Raw genomic sequence first — 17928 nt, forward strand, 5'->3', positions numbered from 1 at the left:
GAGGTGCTCCAGGGCTCTCCTGTGCAGTGAGGGGGACTGCCCCAGGTGACTTCCAAGCTGCAGCTTAGACATTCGTGGCTTCCCATGCTCCGAGGCCCAGCCCAAGCCTCTCCCTGGAGGGCCTGAGTCTTGGACGACCTTTCTCATCCTTCAGTGCCCCAGCTCTTCCTGACAACAGGGACAAATCCATGGAACCAGCCCTTAGACTTCCACGTGTCTCCAGTGCATCTCCCGGGCGACTCTGCTTCCTTACACCTGTGTCCAGGTGTGGGCCTCTGGAGGTACACCTTGGTCCCAGACATGCTTTTGGGGTTTGGCTACAAACTAAAAGGGCTTCATGGAGGGACCTTTCTCCTGAGTGGATGGAGTAGGAAGGTATTCCCTGGAGCGCTCAGCTGGTCAGACTCTCCTTCTGGAATCACAGCTGTCCACAGCAGCAGGGCTGAGGGTGCGGGTGTCAAGGACTTGCCCTGGGTCACTGAGGGCAGGCTGGGAGGGCAGGGAGCCCTGTCGTTGTCCCCTCTCTCCTCCCTCTCCTCTTGCCTATCCCCTCTCTTTACTCTCCTCATCTCCATCTCCCTCCTTTTCCTGCTCAGCTTCACTTCTTTGTTTCTCTTCTTCCATTGTCGATTTGATCCTTTTTCACCTCCAAAGTGCCTGCTGAGGCTTCCTCTCCCCTCTCAACACAGCGAGTTCCTGGAAGCCTGATCTATATTCCTTGGACACCTGAGTGGGAAAAGCACCTTCCTCCCTGTCTCTCAAGACTGTCTCACCTGCTTCAGGGCGGTGTGGCTCCTTCCTGCCACAGTGCTCTGCGCTCTCAGCCAGGATAGCCTGCCCTGTCCCTTGCCATGTTTCTGTTCCCCTCTGGACAGCTCAAGCGTGTTCACTGGCTTGTAGTGAAAGTCAGTGTCTCAGGCCGGGTGCAGGGGCTCACTCCTGTAAGCCCAGTACTTTGGGATGCCAAGGCAGGCGGATCACGAGGTCAAGAGATCAGGACCAGCCTGACCAACATGGTGAAACCCCGTGTCTACCAAAAATACAAAAAATTAGCTGGGCATAGTGGCATGTGCCTGTAGTCCCAGCTACTCAGGAGGCTGAGGCAGAAGAATTGCTTGAACCCAGGAGGTGGGAGTTGCAGTGAGCCAAGATCGTGGCACTGCAGTCCAGCCTGGGTGACAGAGCAAGACTCCCATCTAAAAAAATAAAATAAAATATAAAAAGAAAGTGTCTCTCACATGTGCAAACTCTCTCTGTTACTCCTTATTTTTTAAAAAATTTCAATTTACAGAAAAGTTGCAAGAATAATTCCATCCACCCCTTGCTCAGATTCCCTCATTATTAACGCTTTGCTACATTTGCTTTGTCACTGTGTATGTGTGCATGTATGCATATGGAGACGCAGATCTGTACTTCTTGCTGAACCATTTGATGGTAAGTTGCAGTTACTCCTTTGCTCCAAATACTTCAGTGTGCATTCTTAGGAACAAAGCATTCTGCTAAAAACCACAGTAGGATGATCAAAATCAGGAAATTAACACTGATATGATATGCTTCTGTAATTACAAACTTTATTCAAACTTTGCCAGTTTTCCCAATAGTGTCTTTTATAGCAAAAGAAAAAAAGAGCAGGATTTCATAGTCCACTGTCCGGTCCAGAATCATGTACTGCATTTAGTCAGCATGTCTCTTTTGTCTCTTTTATTCTGGAAAACCCTCTAGTCTTTCTTTGTCTTTCATGACCTTGACATTGTTGGAGTATAGGCCAGTTATTTTGTAGATTGCCCCTCAATTTCAGTTTGTCTCAAATTTTCCCATGGTCAGATTCAGGCTCTGCATTTTTGGCAGGCATATTGTGGACGTGATGCTGTATCTTCTTAGTGAATCGTAAGAAGTTAACTGAGTGTTTACTCTGTGGACTGGCTCTGCTCCTGGGTAAAGCCTGGCTTCTTCACTCTTTATTCTCAACTCACATTTGGATCCAGTCTTACGGGCTTTCTCCTGGGACCCCTGCTTTCACACTTCCGGTGTTTGCCCTGCAGCTGCCCACACAGACGCCCCTTACCCCACTGGTTCCTAGTGTGTGCTCCCATCAGGCCTCCCAGTAATTCTGTTTCTGTTTTAAGGACATTTGTAATATTAAGATCATATTTACACTTGTCAACAGATGACCAATCCCCTCCTGCCCTACCCTTTTTCCTGGATTTTCTTTGACTTAAAACTCAAGTGCTGGCCGGGCGCGGTGGCTCAAGACTGTAATCCCAGCACTTTGGGAGGCCGAGGCGGGTGGATCACGAGGTCAGGAGATCGAGACCATCCTGGCTAACATGGTGAAACCCCGTCTCTACTAAAAAAAATACAAAAAAAACTAGCCGGGCGAGGTGGTGGGAGCCTGTAGTCCCAGCTACTCCCAGAGGCTGAGGCAGGAGAATGGCGTGAACCCGGGAGGCGGAGCTTGCAGTGAGCTGAGATCCCGCCACTGCACTCCAGCCCGGGCCACAGAGCGAGACGACTCCATTTCAAAAAAAAAAAAAAAAAAAAAAAAACTCAAGTGCTTAGGCTTTAGTTATATTCAGTATAAAAAATGAAAAATAAAAACTCAAGTGTTTATGCTGCTCCTCATTCTGTGGAGAACACTTCCACTTTTCCTGTTACGATTTTACCAGGTAATAACTCCTTTAATAATAATAATGGCAGGCAGATGGCCAGGCGCGGTGGCTTATGCCTATAATCCCAGCACTTTGGAGGGCCGAGGTGGGCGGATCCACCTGAAGTCAGGAGTTTGAGACCAGCCTGGCTAACATGGCAAAACCCCGTCTCTACTAAAAATACAAATTTTTCTTTCTCTCTCTCTTTTTTTTTTTTTGACACAGTCTCACTCTGTCACCCAGGCTGGAGTGCAGCGGTGCAATCTCGGCTCACTGGAACCTCTGCCTCCCGACTTCAAGCGATTCTCGTGCCTCAGCCTCCCGAGCAGCTGGGATTACAGGCACCTACCACCACACCTGGCTGATTTTTGTATTTTTAGTAGAGATGGGGTTTCACCGTGTTGGCCAGGCTGGTCTTAAACTCCTGACCTCAGGTGATCCACTCCCTTGGCCTCCCAAAGTGCTGGGATTACAGGCATAAGCCACCATGCCCAGCCATAATACAAAAATTAGCTAGGCATGGTGGTGGGTGCCTGTAATCCCAGCTTCTCTAGAGGCTGAGGCAGGAGAATTGCTTGAACCTGGGAGGTGGAGGTTGCAGTGAGCCAAGATCACACCACTGCATTCCAGCCTGGGCAACAGAGCGAGACTCTGTCTCAAATAATAATAATAATAGCAGGAGGAGGTAGAGGACCCCCCACAATTAACTGAGTGTTTACTCTGTGGACTGTGCACAGGGTCACCTCACTGAACCCTGACCACAGCTCTGTGTGGCAGGTACTATTGTTATTTAACACTTAAGGAAAGGGAGACACGTGGAGGTTAAGCAACATGTCCAAGATCATACAGCTGATAAGCAGTGGAACTGAGACCACACAGTAAAAAGAAAAGGAATAATTTTAGATTTTGAGAGCTGGTAAGAAAGTGGGAAAGGACTGCTGATTCCAAGTGCTAGTGAGCAAGCGTTTAGTGATTTGTCAAGTCACTGGAGTGAGAGGCTGGAAAAAAGTGAGGAGCTCTGGAGATGTAAATTTGGGAGCCTTTAGCATAGAGAAAATAGATGCAGCCTGTGGAATAAACACTGACCAAGGAAGAAGTGTGGAAATGATGAGTCAGAGGCTGACCCTGGAAGGGACTGCATTTTGAGAGGCAGGAGAGGAATTCATAGAGACAGTGAAGAAGTCTGTGTGGTGACAGGTGGGCCTCTTTCGTTTTTGTTTTTGTTTTTTTTTTTTTGAGACGGAGTCTCGCTCTGTCGCCCAGGCTGGAGTGCAGTGGCCGGATCTCAGCTCACTGCAAGCTCCGCCTCCCGGGTTCACGCCATTCTCCTGCCTCAGCCTCCCGAGTAGCTGGGACTACAGGCGCCCGCCACCTCGCCCGGCTAGTTTTTTGTATTTTTTTTTTTTAGTAGAGACGGGGTTTCACCGTGTTAGCCAGGATGGTCTCGATCTCCTGACCTCGTGATCCACCCATCTCGGCCTCCCAAAGTGCTGGGATTACAGGCTTGAGCCACCGCGCCCGGCCGACAGGTAGGCCTCTTACTCCCTGGAGGCACAGGCCCTGGTGTTTAGGAGGCAGAAAAGTTCAACAAACACACGTTGTTCTCCTTTTTACTCTGGGCCACGCACTATGTTAGGTGCTGGGAATGTAGGGATGAAGAAAATCACTTTGCTTGGCATCAAGAATTTGTAATCTAGCGAATCCTGTTTTATTCTTATTTAAGACAGTAGAGTTGTTTGTAATGCCATTGTGTTATATAAGACACATTTATCAGAACTATATCCAAAGCTTAGAATACCAGCGATATAAAGAACCTTAGAAATCATATATACCATCATCCTCATTCCAGATAAAAACTGAAGCCCAGGCCAGGTGCAGTGGCTCATGCCTGTAATCCTGGAACTTTGGCAGGCCAAGCCAGGAGGATCGCTTGAGCCCAGGAGTTCAAGACCAGCCTGGGCAACACAGGGAGACCCCATCTCTACAAATAATTTTAAAGAATTAGCCAGGTGTCAGGCGCGGTGGCTCATGCCTGTAATCCCAGCACTCTGGGAGGCCTTGATGGGTGGATCATGAGGTCAGGAGTTCGAGACCAGCCTGGCCAACATGGTGAAACTCCCGTCTCTACTAAAAATACAAAAATTAGCTGGGCGTGATGGTGCATGCCTATAGTCCCAGCTACTTGGGAGCCGGAGGCGGGAGAATTGCTTGAACCTAGGAGACAGAGGTTGCAGTTGAGCCAAGATCGTGCCATTGCACTCTAGCCTGGGTGACAGAGCAAGACTCCATCTCAAAAAAAAAAAAAAAAAAAAAAAAATTAGCTAAGTGTGGTGGTGTGTGCCAGTAAGTCCCAGCTACTCAGGAGGCTGAGGCAGGAGAATTGCTTGAGCTCAGGAGTTTGAGACCAGCTTGCACAGCGTAAAGATACCCTATCTCTACAAATAATAAAAAAAATTAGCTGGGTGTGGTGGCACATGCCTGTGGTCCCAGCTGCTTAGGAGGCTGAGGTAGGAGGATCACTTGAGCCTCGGAGTTTGAGGCTGCAGTGAGCTGTCATGGCACCACTGTACTCCAGCCTGCGTGACAGAGTGAGACCCCGTCTCAAAAACAAAACAAAATATCAGTGATATTTTGCGTGCACTGCGTGCACAGATAAGTTAGTGGCTGAGTCCCAGATCATGTTGCCGACAGTGTGACTGATGATGCATCTCTGAAGAGGCTGTACACAGTTGAGGGAGTTCTGTTGGTGCCCTCTGGAGATGCTGGTGCTCTCTCTGACTTTTGGAAAGTCAGCACCAAATGGAGTAGAGGGATTGTTTTAGTCAACTTGCCCTCCCAGGACCTCACCACCCTGTGGGATTCTGCTGGTGGGTGTGTCACCACCCACCATATTCCTGCCATATCCTAGGCTTCATTGAATCCATCAGCTATTTTAAGTGCGTCCTGAGGGTTTCCAATATGCCTTTCCTCTGAACTTCACCATCTTTACTAATGGCTTGGCTACTCCGGCAGCTTCTTCCTGTTGGCCCTCCAGCTCACACATCTGATTACTTCTCCTTCAGAGTCATCTCTTAAATCTGCTCTTTTCTCATCATTTCCGGTGTCGTCAGTGCCATGCATCTCTCCTGAACCACTGCAGCGACTCCCTGACTCTTCTCTAAACTTTCATTCATCTACTCCTTCACCTAATCTTGTAAATTGCTGTCAGATTAATCTTCCAATAATGAAATATGCTTGTAAAGGATTTATGTTGTATTTCCTAGGCACCCAGCTGACTCCTATTCTGTTAACCAGTGTTCCTATCACGTAATCATCCAGCCCATTTCAGTTATGTTTTCATGCATTATATTTTAATTTTGAATAGATCTGGCTATTATAAAGTTGTTACCTTGAAGCAAAATATTTTTATTCTTCTATATACTTGTTTTATGGGTGTGGTTTCCTCCTGAATCTTTCTGAAGATATTAACAAGAAACTTTTCTGAATTCTCTTTTGTTAAGTAGACTGACTCTTCCTAGAGGTCAGTTGCTTTACGGTCTCACCCTCATGCTTCTTCATCAGGCTGGCTTTCTTAAAATATCTTGGGAACCTTGGTTGTTCTTTCTTTCTTATTTATTTATTTATCTGTAGTGACTTCACTACAGAGTATGACGTCAGGTGGAAGAGGGGGAGGATCTGCTACTCAAAAAGTCTAACAGAAGTGGACTGGATAGAATATTCTAATTATTGATTTAAATACTATAGTGGGCTTTCAGTTGTCACTGGAATTGTTCAGCTTCTAAGTCATACTTTTTATGACAGGCAATCAGTTTTTCTTTTTGAAGTAATCCTTCTCAGAGCTCTTTCTCTGTGTTCTAATTTGAACCAATTGCTTTCCAGGCTTACTGCACAGTTTCCATCCTGAGATATATTTTCATTACATTCCTGTCATGTTTCTTGATTTCCATGTCTTCTTTTTTGGATTTCTTAGAGAACTTACTCAAATCTCTTGGAATCTGTGGATAATAACACTTTTAAATCTTTGCATGTATAAGAATGTCTTTATTTTGTAATCACACCTGAGTAGTTGTTTAGTTGGGTATAAAATTTCAGGTTCAAAATAAACATCCCTCAGATTTTTCAATGCATTTTAAAATTCTTCCTCTTGGCTATTGATATTAATTAGAAGCTTCATGATAATTTGATAATCTGTTTCTTGTTCCTTTACAGATAACCTGTTCTTTCTCTGAGAGCTGTTAAGATTTTCTCTTGCTCCTTAGAATCCTAAAATGACATGAGAATGAGGCTAGGTGTGAGCCTTTTATCATTCACCCTGATGATATAGCCTTTCAATGCGAAAATTCATGTTGCCAGCTCTGGAAATTTTTTTTCTTTGTTTCTCTCCATTATTCTCCATTTTATTGCTTCTATCTTTCTGGAAATCATATTAACTAGGTATTAGATCTCCTACATTGGTTGTCTGTATCTTTTAACTCTTCTCTATTGTCTTTTCCCTTTTGCCCTAGAGGCTTTTCCTTGACCTTTTTTTTTTTTTCCAGCCATTAAAAATTTGAATTTTCAATCTGCTGAATTTTTAAATTTCAACAATTGACTTTCAATATCCAAGAGATTTTTCTTTTTTAAAGATTACTTGATTTTCTTAGTGGCCTCTTATTTTAGGGATGCAATAGTTTTGAATCTTTCTGAGGATACTAATTAGATTTTTTAAAATTACCTTCTGTTCTCTGAACTTCCTGTGTTCTACATCCTTGCTCCCACAGTTGTGCCTTTTCCTAACTCTGGGTAAGAAAGCCTGCCTCCTCCCCTGCTATTTTTTCCTATGTTTATTTTGACTGAGGGGTTATCCGTTCCTATAATCTCAGATGCGTTCCATGTTCCCAGAAATTTCTCTAAAATGTTTTTACCTTCATTTTGACCGTTAAAAATTTTTTTTTTTGTCGTTTGATAAAAATTTTGGACGAGGCAGTAAATGAATACCCTTAGTTCGCTATCTTAAAGCGTTCCCACCACTCTCCTTTCTAAAGAGTATTTTAAAACTACAATATTTATTATTTTGAAACAAAATGGCAGCCAATAAAAATTGCTTCCTAGATATAGCTTCTGATATTTTGAATGAATTTCCAAAAAACTTGTTCTGTAACTTTCATACATAGTTATTCGGAAGAGGCCTAGGGTTCATTGAAAAGCCAGAAAACAATCTGATCTCCAGGAAGTCTCCTAGCTTCTCTGCTTCAAAATGTAATTCCCAAGAATGGCAGGGAGAATAAAATCCCCTCTCTCACTGCCAACAGTGACCCTGAACATTCTGGGAGGCCCTGGAAACTGCCGGACTCAGCCCCTGGCCTCTCTCTGGCTCTCCCTACATCTTTTTCATTTCCTGTCTGGGCCGAAATTACAGAAAAAGAGCACAGTTTAGGAACAATAGTCATAATCGAGGGGTCTCACTTCTGTGATGAGAGGGCTGTCAGACCTCCTTTGGGAACTCCACCAAGAAGACTCTCATAATGACTCACTAGAAAAGGAGTAGGGGGACTTTTCCTAGTGGGTTGTTGTGGGATCTTCTTGGTGAAATCCCTGGATGAGGACAAGCAAGCACATTACAAACACAGTGGAGAATATATACCTCAAACTACTCATGGCTCTTTTGGAGGGATACAGTATACAAAACTTTCCACATTCCTGTGTTCATTGAGTTTTGGTGATAAATTTGTATTATTTTATCATCATAAAGGAAACAGTGACTAGCCTTATCCCTGTGTCCCTCCACAGTCTGCTCCCCCGGCCTCACCTCTTAGTCCTCTTGGTCATGACCTGATGACCTCTGCCCCTTCAGTGTATTGTGGTTCTTTTATGCCATCTGCCCAGTAAATACTGAGTAAAGCAATAAATGATGAAACAAGTGAATGAACTTTTCATCTCTGTCCTTAGATTATGTTTTTCCTGACTTAACTGAGAAGGCAGGTTCCATTGAAGACACCAGCCAGGCTCAAGAACTGCCAAACCTCCCCTCTCCCTTGCCCAAGATGAATCTGGTTGAGCCTCCCTGGCATATGCCTCCCGGAGAGGAGGAAGAAGAGGAAGAAGAGGAAGAGGAAGAGGAGGAGAGGGAGAAGGAAGAGGTAGAGAAACAAGAAGAGGAGGAAGAGGAGGAGCTGCTCCCTGTGAATGGATCCCAAGAAGAAGCCAAGCCTCAGGTCCCTGGCTTTTCTCTCACCAGCAGCAGCCAGACCCCAGGGGCCACCAAAAGCAAGCATGAAGACTCTGGGGACCAGGCCTCATCAGGTGTGGAGGTAGAGAGCAGCATGGGGCCCAGCTTGCTGCTGTCTTCAGTCACCCCAACTACAGTGACTCTGGGGGACCAGGACTCCACCAGCCAGGAGGCGGAGGCCACAGTGCTGCCAGCTGCAGGGCTTGGGGTAGAGTTCGAGGCTCCTCAGGAAGCAAGTGAGGAAGTCACTGTGGGAGCAGCTGGTTTGTCTGGCCAGCAGGAGGAGGTACCGGCCTTGCCTTCATTCCTTCAAACCACAGCTCCCGGTGGGGCCGAGCACCCAGATGAAGATCCCCTTGGCTCTAGAACCTCAGCCTCTTTCCCACTGGCCCCTGGAGACGTGCAACTGACACCTTCCTCTGCTACCTTGGGGCAAGAAGATCTCAACCAGCAGCTCCTAGAAGGGCAGGCAGCTGAAGCTCAATCCAGAATACCCTGGGATTCTACGCAGGTAAAGTGAGGGGCATGCGGGCCACCACCCCGCACCTTCTTCACGGAGCCTGGCCATCCCCAGGGCTGGTGTGGCATGGGGGCAGGATCTGCCAGGTTGAGGAGGGAGGCCCTTTCCATGGCACGCAGATCCCCATGGAACTTGTGGGGATGCAAACCTCAGGGCCAACAATGGGTGTTCTCCCCACACTTCTCTGCAAAGGCCTTCGGAGAAGCTTGGTGGCCTGGCCTGGGTTTCATTTGTTCAGGTGTTACCACTGCCACCCTTAGACTTCTTTTGTTTTTTTTTTTCCAAGATGGAGTCTCACTCTGTCGCCCAGGCTGGTGTGCAGTGGCCACGATCTCGGTTCACTGCATCCTCCACCTCCCAGGTTCAAGCAATTCTTGTAACTCAGCCTCTTGAGTAGCTGGGATTACAGGCGTGTGCCACCATGCCTGGCTACTTTTTGTATTTTTAGTGGAGACAAGGTTTCACCATGTTGGCCAGGCTGGTCGGGAACTCCTGACTTCAAGTGATCCACCCGCCTCGTTCTCCCAAAGTGCGGGGATTACAGGCATTAGCTACCGCACCCAGCCCACCCTTAGACTTCTGCACTGATTCTACCAGCAGCTAGAGCTAGTGGCTGACCTGTGCTTTCCCCATCCCATCTCACCACCCTCCTCCTCCCCACCGACACCCACGTGCACAGCAGGCACAAGTCAATGTTCATACCCACTGACACTGCAAGGAAAGGAAAGGAGCCCCAGAATATTAGCGATAAACTTGCCCTTGAAAGCCAGCATGTGGGGCAAGCTCTCTGCAGCCTGGCCCCTTTGATATAGCCCCCTTTTTCCTGGGAATAATGCCTGGCCTCCTCCTCTCACTCAACACATTCCCTGCTTGGTCCCCAAAGACATTCGAGTTTGTACTCCTCGGCATGGTGCCTCACAGAGGCTATCAGCAGCCCCTTGCTGTAATACACCTCTGCTGGCCTCCACCTTCCAGCTTCCCAAAGGGCCTCTGACTGGGGCTCTTTCCCCCGTGCCTTTCCTATGCCTTCATAACTGTCGCCCTGCTTTCTGTCTCCTCACACAGGTGATCTGCAAGGACTGGAGCAATCTGGCTGGGAAAAACTACATCATTCTGAACATGACAGAGAACATAGACTGTGTGAGTGCCCAGCCAGGCTCCGAACCGCAGGGAAAGGCTGCAGGCAGTGGACAGGGTGGGGCAGAGGGTGGGCTGCGGGGACAAGCAGTGCACAGGAGGAGGCTTAGTTCTTCACTTGGTGGCCCAGGGATATACCAGCAGCCACCAACATTACACACAGAGAGCTTTCGTATTTTAAAATTTCCGAAGGCTCTTTGGTTCTTGCCTCCCTCTCTTTTTAATTTAAACGAATACTTTGTTCATGTGTGCACTATCTTATTTCTCCAGTGATATTGAAACCTTTCTGTTTTTTTTAGAGTTGTTTTCTCCCTGTATGGGTTGCTTTTCCTCGTTTTGGGTCTCAGCCTTTTCGTATATATACATGCTCTCCACACATGTCTGGTGGAGTTTGTTTACAGCTTTCTCTATCAAAAAACTGGCTGGAAGCTTTGAGCATGGTGCTAGGGTTTGTCAGCTACGGCTTCTCATGAGAGTGGTCTGGCTAGGCCGTATCACTTAGAAATTTGTAATGGCAGCATTGTTAGGTCCTTCCTCCTGAGGTGATTAGAGTCTTTGAAAAGGGAACTTTCTGTTCTGTTGGAAGTATAACAAGTTGGTTGTCAGTGTTCTGGGAGCCAGGGTGGAGAGAGAGGGCTGAGTGTTTCAGTATTATGAATATGTATCCATAAATATCAATATTCACGTACTGTCTCTTCCTGTTTGCAGCGTGACCTTTTCCCTCCCCAAAGCACACACTTGTGTCTGATGCACTCTAGGTCAGAGACCCTCTGTTTTATCCTTTTTAAAGAATAAACTTCCAGTCTTCTGCCAGGGAGAAGGGACATTTCTTGGCTGTACAGCACTGCGGGAAGAACTAGGGACCCAGCCGTTTCTTAAGCAAAGTTTTGACTAGCTTATATTTTTAGTAGCATTTTCATCTGCTCTTCCAAAGGTAACCAGGGCCCCTATTCCGGGGCATCTGGGGAGTGTCAATCAGTATGCATCTGACTGCTTCTCAGCTTTCCACATTTTGGCTTAGGATTTGGCTCTTTAGAGTTTGCTAAATTAGGAAATTCTAACTCACCCATCTGCTTTCAGTGTGTTGCTCTTGTCTCCTCTTCTGTTTTGCTTTGTCTCTGTGGTTTTAGGCCTTAAATTCTTTACTCTCGTTTGTGGGCCTGGGCAAGACTGAAGGGACATACAGGCGTTTAATCCAAAGTCCCCAGTGAGGTTGGTTTCCCCCACCATGACTATACTGATGGATCTTCACCTAAGTGATGTATGTTTTCATCCATTGCAGTTATTATTTCTATTGATGCTCAATACATCATCTTTGGTCAGGGAAAGCCTCTTTGAGTTGACCTCTGAGTCGTTTTGACCTATCTATTAAGTGTCTGATTGCCTCCTTGCTTTCTGGAATAATAAGACATTCCAGGCTCATCTTCCTCCCCAGACATGGAGCCCTCATTCCCTTCACTGGGAAATGGTACGTACATAAAGACCACAGTATGGGTACTTGGGACCCTTGGGCAAATTGTGCATATTTGAACAATATAGCCTAAAGTTCATATCTTTTTGCCAATCAATACATAGATATTAAGATGCTTTTATTCTGTTTTCCCTGTTTTTGTCTTCTGTGTTATTCTAATATGTGACCTCCACTCAATTAGTCATTATTTTTTATGGTAGATTTTTTTTTTATTGTAATAAAAAACATAACATAAAATTTCCCATTTCACCCTTTGTAAGTATAAGTTCAGTTGTATTAAGTATATGCACATTGTTGTGGAACCAAGCCCCAGAACTTTTTCATTTTCAAAGCTGAAACTCTGCACCCATTAAATGACTATCTGTTCGCCAGCCCCGGCACCCACCATTCTCCTTTTGGTTTCTATGAATGGGACTACTCTGGATACCTAATAGAAGTGGAATCAGACAGCATTTGTCATTTTACATCTGGCTCATTTCACTCAGCATGATGTCCTCAGGGTACATCCATTTGGTAGCATGTGGCAGAATTTTCTTCCTAAGGCTGAAAAATATTCCGTTGTATGTATATGCCACATTATTTATCCACACAGCTGTCCACGGACACTTGGGTTGCTTCCATCTTTTGGCTGTTGTGAATAGTGCTGCTGGGAATGTGCTGTGCAAATATCTCTTCAAGACTCTGTTTTTAATTCTTTTGTGTATATACTCAGAAGTGGGGTTGGTGGATCATGTGGTAATTCTATTTTTAATTTTTTTGAGGAATCTCCATACTGCTTTTCGCTATGACTATACCATTTTACATTTTCACCAGCACTAGGATTCCAGTGTTTCCACATCCTCATAAACACTTGTTCTTTTCTGGTTTTTTGTTTTGTTTTGTTTTGTTTTGCGACGGAGTCTTGCTCTGTCGCCCAGGCTGGAGTGCAGTGGCGCCATCTCGGCTCACTGCAACCTCCGCCTCCTGGGTTCGCGCTATTCTCCTGCCTCAGTCTCCTGAGTAGCTGGGACTACAGGCGCTTGCCACCACGCCCGGCTAATTTTTTGTTGTTTTAGTAGAGACGGGGTTTCACCGTGTTAGCCAGGATGGTCTCAGCCTCCTGACCTTGTGATCCTCCCGCCTCAGCCTCCCAAAATGCTGGGATTACAGGCGTGAGCCACCGTGCCCGGCCCTTTTCTGTTGTTTTAAACAGTGGCCATCCTGAGGGAAATGAGGTATTTGGTTGGTGCAAAAGTAATTTCGCTTTTTGCCATTGAAAGTAATGACAAAACTCGCAATTACCTTTGCACCAACCTAAATGGTATCTCATTGTGGTTTTGATTTGCATTTTCCCTGATGATTGGTGATGTTGAGCATTAGTCATTATTATTAACAGTCAATGCTTACTATATTTTATCAACATATTTGTTAGTTTCTTTGCCAGATTTATCACTTGTTAGAATTTTTTCAAACCATTTGAGAAAAAGTTGAAGACATTATTTCCTTTTGTCCCTACCCCCAAATATATTAGTTTGTATTTCCTCAGAACAAGAATATTTTAGATAACCACAATGCAATGGTCAAAATCAGGAATTAGCAGTGCTACAAAACTATTGTCTGATCACCTACCTTATTTCTATTTCACCATGGTTCCAATAATGTCCTTTATATTTTTTTCCCTCCCAGTCCGGGATAGAATCCATGGTCATGCATTGCATTAATTGTCTTGTCTCTTTAGTCTCCTTTAATCTGGAATAGTTCCTCGGCCTTTCTTTGCATTTAATGACCTTGACTTGTTTGAAAAATGATAGGAATAAATGTGCATAAAAAACGATGGGCTATACAGAGACTACATATTCAGGAAAAGACAGGGAGAAAAGTGCTGGCAGTCTCTTGGGGAAAGTTTTACACGATAGAACTACAGGAGTTCCAGGAGTTCGGCCCTCAAGATCTAGAGAAAGTGATGCAAACTCAGTGGCGTCTATTTTACCTAGATGTCACAGGTAACACAGAAGAAACTGGAAAGAAGTCTAATAAGGAAACCTGTGAGAGGAGGCAGAAAGATAAAGTAGTAAATCCAGAGGTGTTGTTTTTGAGTTCTAGAAGGCAAAAGAAATCCTTACTGTAGAGATGCAAGGATCTGAGCCTTTGAAGCTCAGAGAGTTACTTTTTTTTTTTTTTTTGCTCACATCACAGAGAGCTGACAAATGGCAGAAACAGGATTTGAACCGAGGTATTTATTTATTTTTATCACCCAGGCTGGAGTACAGTGGCACAATGTCAGCTTACTGCAGCCTCAACTTCCTAGGCTCAAGTGATCCTCCCACCTCAGCCTCCCAAGTTGCTGAGACCACAGATGTGCACCACCACACTTGGTTAATTTTTTTGCATTTTTGTAGAGACGGGGTTTGCTGTGTTGTCTGTGCAGGAGTTGGAACTCCTGGGCTCAAGTGATCCACCTCCCTTGGCCTCCCAGATGTTGGGATTACATGAGCCACTGCACTGGCCAGAGCCCAGATTTATTTGATTCCAATGTCAGGGCTTTTCCCCCTTGCCATGGACATTCAGTTTTCCTGTCTACATAATAAGTGGTATGACATCTGCAGTCATCAGATCCTCCCACACTGATGTTGTGGGTCTCTGGGCTTAAGCCAGGCTGACATATGTACCCAGGAAAATGTGGGGTGTGCAAACACAGCAGATCACAGAGCTGCGGCACAGAGAGTAGGCACTTCATGTGGCAGGAGAGTGCTTGTTTTGTAACCGGCGGTCTGTGGGTCATGGTGCACGTACCCTTGCTCCGGCAGAGGTGGGCATGCTTCTCCCCCCATACTCAATCAGTGAAGAAGGTAAGAACCATCACAGAACTAGGCCTTTCCTAGCTGCTCTGTGGCCATCTCCAGGTACCCATCTTCTCCCACATTTAGAACTCAGTTGGCTGGCTGTTAGACCAGTGAGTGCCAAGGCTTGAGCCTGAGCCTGGCATTTGCCATGGTAACAAAGAACAGAGGCCCAGCACTTCAGTCCCCCTGGTAGACTTTAGGTTGGCATGACAACTAGGGAACAGCTCATTAGCCTGGGCTCTAACAGAAGGGAGATTTGGAGTGGCAGGGGATCCTGCAGGGCTGGCCTAGTGAGATGCCTGTGCCTCCCAGTGGCACTGGCTCTCAGCTGCATAGCAGGGCACTGTGAAAGAGCTGAGCACCTGGGAGAGAGGTATCTGCAGCAGGCTGTGGAGGCAGGAGCAGGGAATGTGTGACGGTGCATGTTCAGGAGGGAGAAGTCTGCTGGAGAGAAGCCAGAGTGAGGAGTGGCCACAGGGCCAAAGGAGGGTATCTTCCTAGATGGGGCTGGGCAGGGACAAACGGCAGGACGTGAAGCAGGAGGCAGGGTTCTGGCCTGTGCCCCAGCCTGGGCTCCTGCCACTCGCTGAGTTTCTGTTTAAGGCCAGGCTCTTGTTTTTGTTTTAAATTGTGGAATTACATATATACAGGGTCAAGAAAACCTCAACAATACAAGCGAGTGCATGATGAGAAAAGGTCTCCTCATGCCCCTCCCTCTGTCCCAGCCCAGCTCCAGGGGCTCCAGTTCCCATCTCTGTGTTTGCTCTTTTGGCCTCCACCACCTGCACAAGAGCACACAGATGGCTTTCCCCACTCACCAGCTTGGGGCTGCATCTCTGTGCTGACAGGCGAGAGGAGAGCCAGGTTCTGCCACTTCTGGCCCCTCCCCGAGTTTTGGTAGTTACATGGTGCACACCTCTTTTGTCCATCACCACTCCCACCCTCCCGTGTGTTCATCCCCAGCACCACGCACTTGAGCACTAGGCACAGGGAGCAGTTCTCCCATAGGCCTTACCACTCTGTGTACCTAGTTTCTGGGCTGTACATGGCGTGTGTGTGTGTGTCCCCGCACCACTCAACTGCATCTGTCTCTGGGACGGGCCCCTTGACTTTCTCATGGCTAGAGGCCAGGGCAGGAAGAAGCACCTGGTGTAAGTGAACAAATGGGTGTACATCTTGGCGTTCCCACATTCCCCGGCTTGCAGCTCTCAAAGGGTCTCCACAGCTGACCAGAGCTGCCTCTCTGGGAATAGCCAGAGGGTTGAGGGTGAGTACGGGGCTGGGCCTAGAGGCATAGGGCTCAGTAGAGCCCCTCTCCTTCACTGAACACGGGGGGCTCTTTCTGCCCTTGTAGGAGGTGTTCCGGCAGCACCGGGGGCCCCAGCTCCTGGCCCTGGTGGAAGAGGTGCTGCCCCGCCATGGCAGCGGCCACCACGGGGCCTGGCACATCTCTCTGAGCAAGCCCAGCGAGAAGGAGCAGCACCTTCTCATGACACTGGTGGGCGAGCAGGGTGAGTGAGGGCAGGCGATGGGAGGGCCCAGGAGGGCAGTGGGAGGTAGGCGGCCCCTGAGGGCCACGGGAAAAAAGTACATGCATAAGGGCTTTGAAACTTGGAACTCCAGGACAGTAGTTTGAGCTACTTAGTTTAGGGGTTAAGGCGTACCCACCAGCTTGGGTTCTGGGGAAAAGGAGGGGGGTGTGAGAATGAAAGATGGGCACAGGAGGCAGGGGAAGAGGTGGAGTCCAGCACAGTTGGGAGATGAATGGACACTGTACCTGGTGTGGCAGGGGAGAAGGGGTGTATTCAGAAGGCAGTGTGTGGGCTTCACAAGTGGCTGTCTGGTATTACACAAATCGATGTTCTAACAAATCGATGCAGTGAAAAGCATGTCTAGGAGAGGGGGAGGCGTGTGCCTTGAGGATCTGTGTGCAATTTGAGCCAGGAAGGGAGGCAGAGGCTCAGGCCAGCCATTGGAGAGCGGGACCAGAGCCCTTGGAGGGGCACCTCAGCCATGGCTGCACTGATAGTGGTGTTTCTTACCCCCCAGGGGTGGTGCCCACTCAAGATGTCCTTTCCATGCTGGGTGACATCCGCAGGAGCCTGGAAGAGGTAAGAGTGCAGGGACCTGGACCTGTTAGCTTCTAATATGCTCCCTCCTGTCTCTGTTCCTCAAAGTCCCAGGAGGCTGCCCACATCGTGAGGTTCAAAGGAGCATAAGACAGAGTGTGCTCTGGGTGGGTCCCTTGCTTCAGGCCTTCCTTAGACATGGTTTTGTGGGGCAGACGGTGCACATGCATGCTACCAACCAATGGTGCAATGCAGGCAATGGCCAGGGGCAGAAAGGGGCCATGGGGGTGCGGGGGGCTGTGCTAAGAGGCTGACAGGAGAGGGCCCAGAGAGGAAGGGTCTGGGGGGCAATGAGGGTTAACTGGGAGTTTTCCGGGTGGACAGTGGCAGAGACGCCATGCAGCCTGGTGGGAGGGGACAGCGTGATGGGTTCCAGAAACCAAAAGAGCAAGCCTGGGAGACCTGGACATGTGACTTGGAGTGGATGTGTGAGTCTGCTGGTGCTTGCACAGCCAGGCACTGCACTCCTGCTGTAGTGAGATGCGGCACCTGGGGGCCAGCAGGCAGCCCTGCCATCTTGGGAGGTGCCCCCATCCAGTGCAGTCTGCTGGCTGCCTGGCCCATCCCGGCCAACCTCTCCTACCCAGCTGCCACACAAGCTTGGATGGGATGGCAGGGTCCCCCAGTCCTCCTGCTCCTCACACCACCTTGCCTGTGGGGTCCTTCCGTTCCTCATCTCGCTTCTTCAGGACAGCCACCATCTCCACCAAAACTGCCATTGCTCACTGTAGAGTCCAGTGCCCTGTCATCAGCCCTCTCCACTCCCGAAGGTGCTGCCACTTTTGGCAGGAGAGATAAGTGGTATAATCCTGTCCTCCACCTCATCTTTGCGTGCCAGGGGAGCGGAGGCCCTGGTGGTGGTGCTTTTCTGGTGAGCATGTTGAATGCCCACCGAGCGTCACACTGTGCAAGGCTCTCTCCCTCAGTCCTCGCCACCACCCCTTGGGGTTGTGAGAGTTAAGTGAGGCACCTGTTGAGTACCGATGGTGTCCC

General features: G+C 47.8%; 1 protein-coding gene across 1 annotated transcript in view; it reads left to right on the forward strand.

The window, feature by feature from the left end:
- The window catches only part of PODXL2 (podocalyxin like 2), a 43265-nt gene that overhangs the window by 22744 nt on the left and 2593 nt on the right, over positions 1 to 17928 (forward strand). The window contains exons 3-6 of the mRNA XM_023215451.2: positions 8577 to 9367; positions 10442 to 10516; positions 16161 to 16317; positions 16856 to 16917. Of these exons, the coding sequence (XP_023071219.1) occupies positions 8577 to 9367; positions 10442 to 10516; positions 16161 to 16317; positions 16856 to 16917 (1085 nt within the window). The remainder of the gene's footprint in view (positions 1 to 8576; positions 9368 to 10441; positions 10517 to 16160; positions 16318 to 16855; positions 16918 to 17928) is intronic.

The sequence above is a fragment of the Piliocolobus tephrosceles genome, chromosome 2 (assembly GCF_002776525.5).
Source record: "Piliocolobus tephrosceles isolate RC106 chromosome 2, ASM277652v3, whole genome shotgun sequence".
In the NCBI taxonomy this organism is placed as follows: Eukaryota; Metazoa; Chordata; class Mammalia; order Primates; family Cercopithecidae; genus Piliocolobus; species Piliocolobus tephrosceles.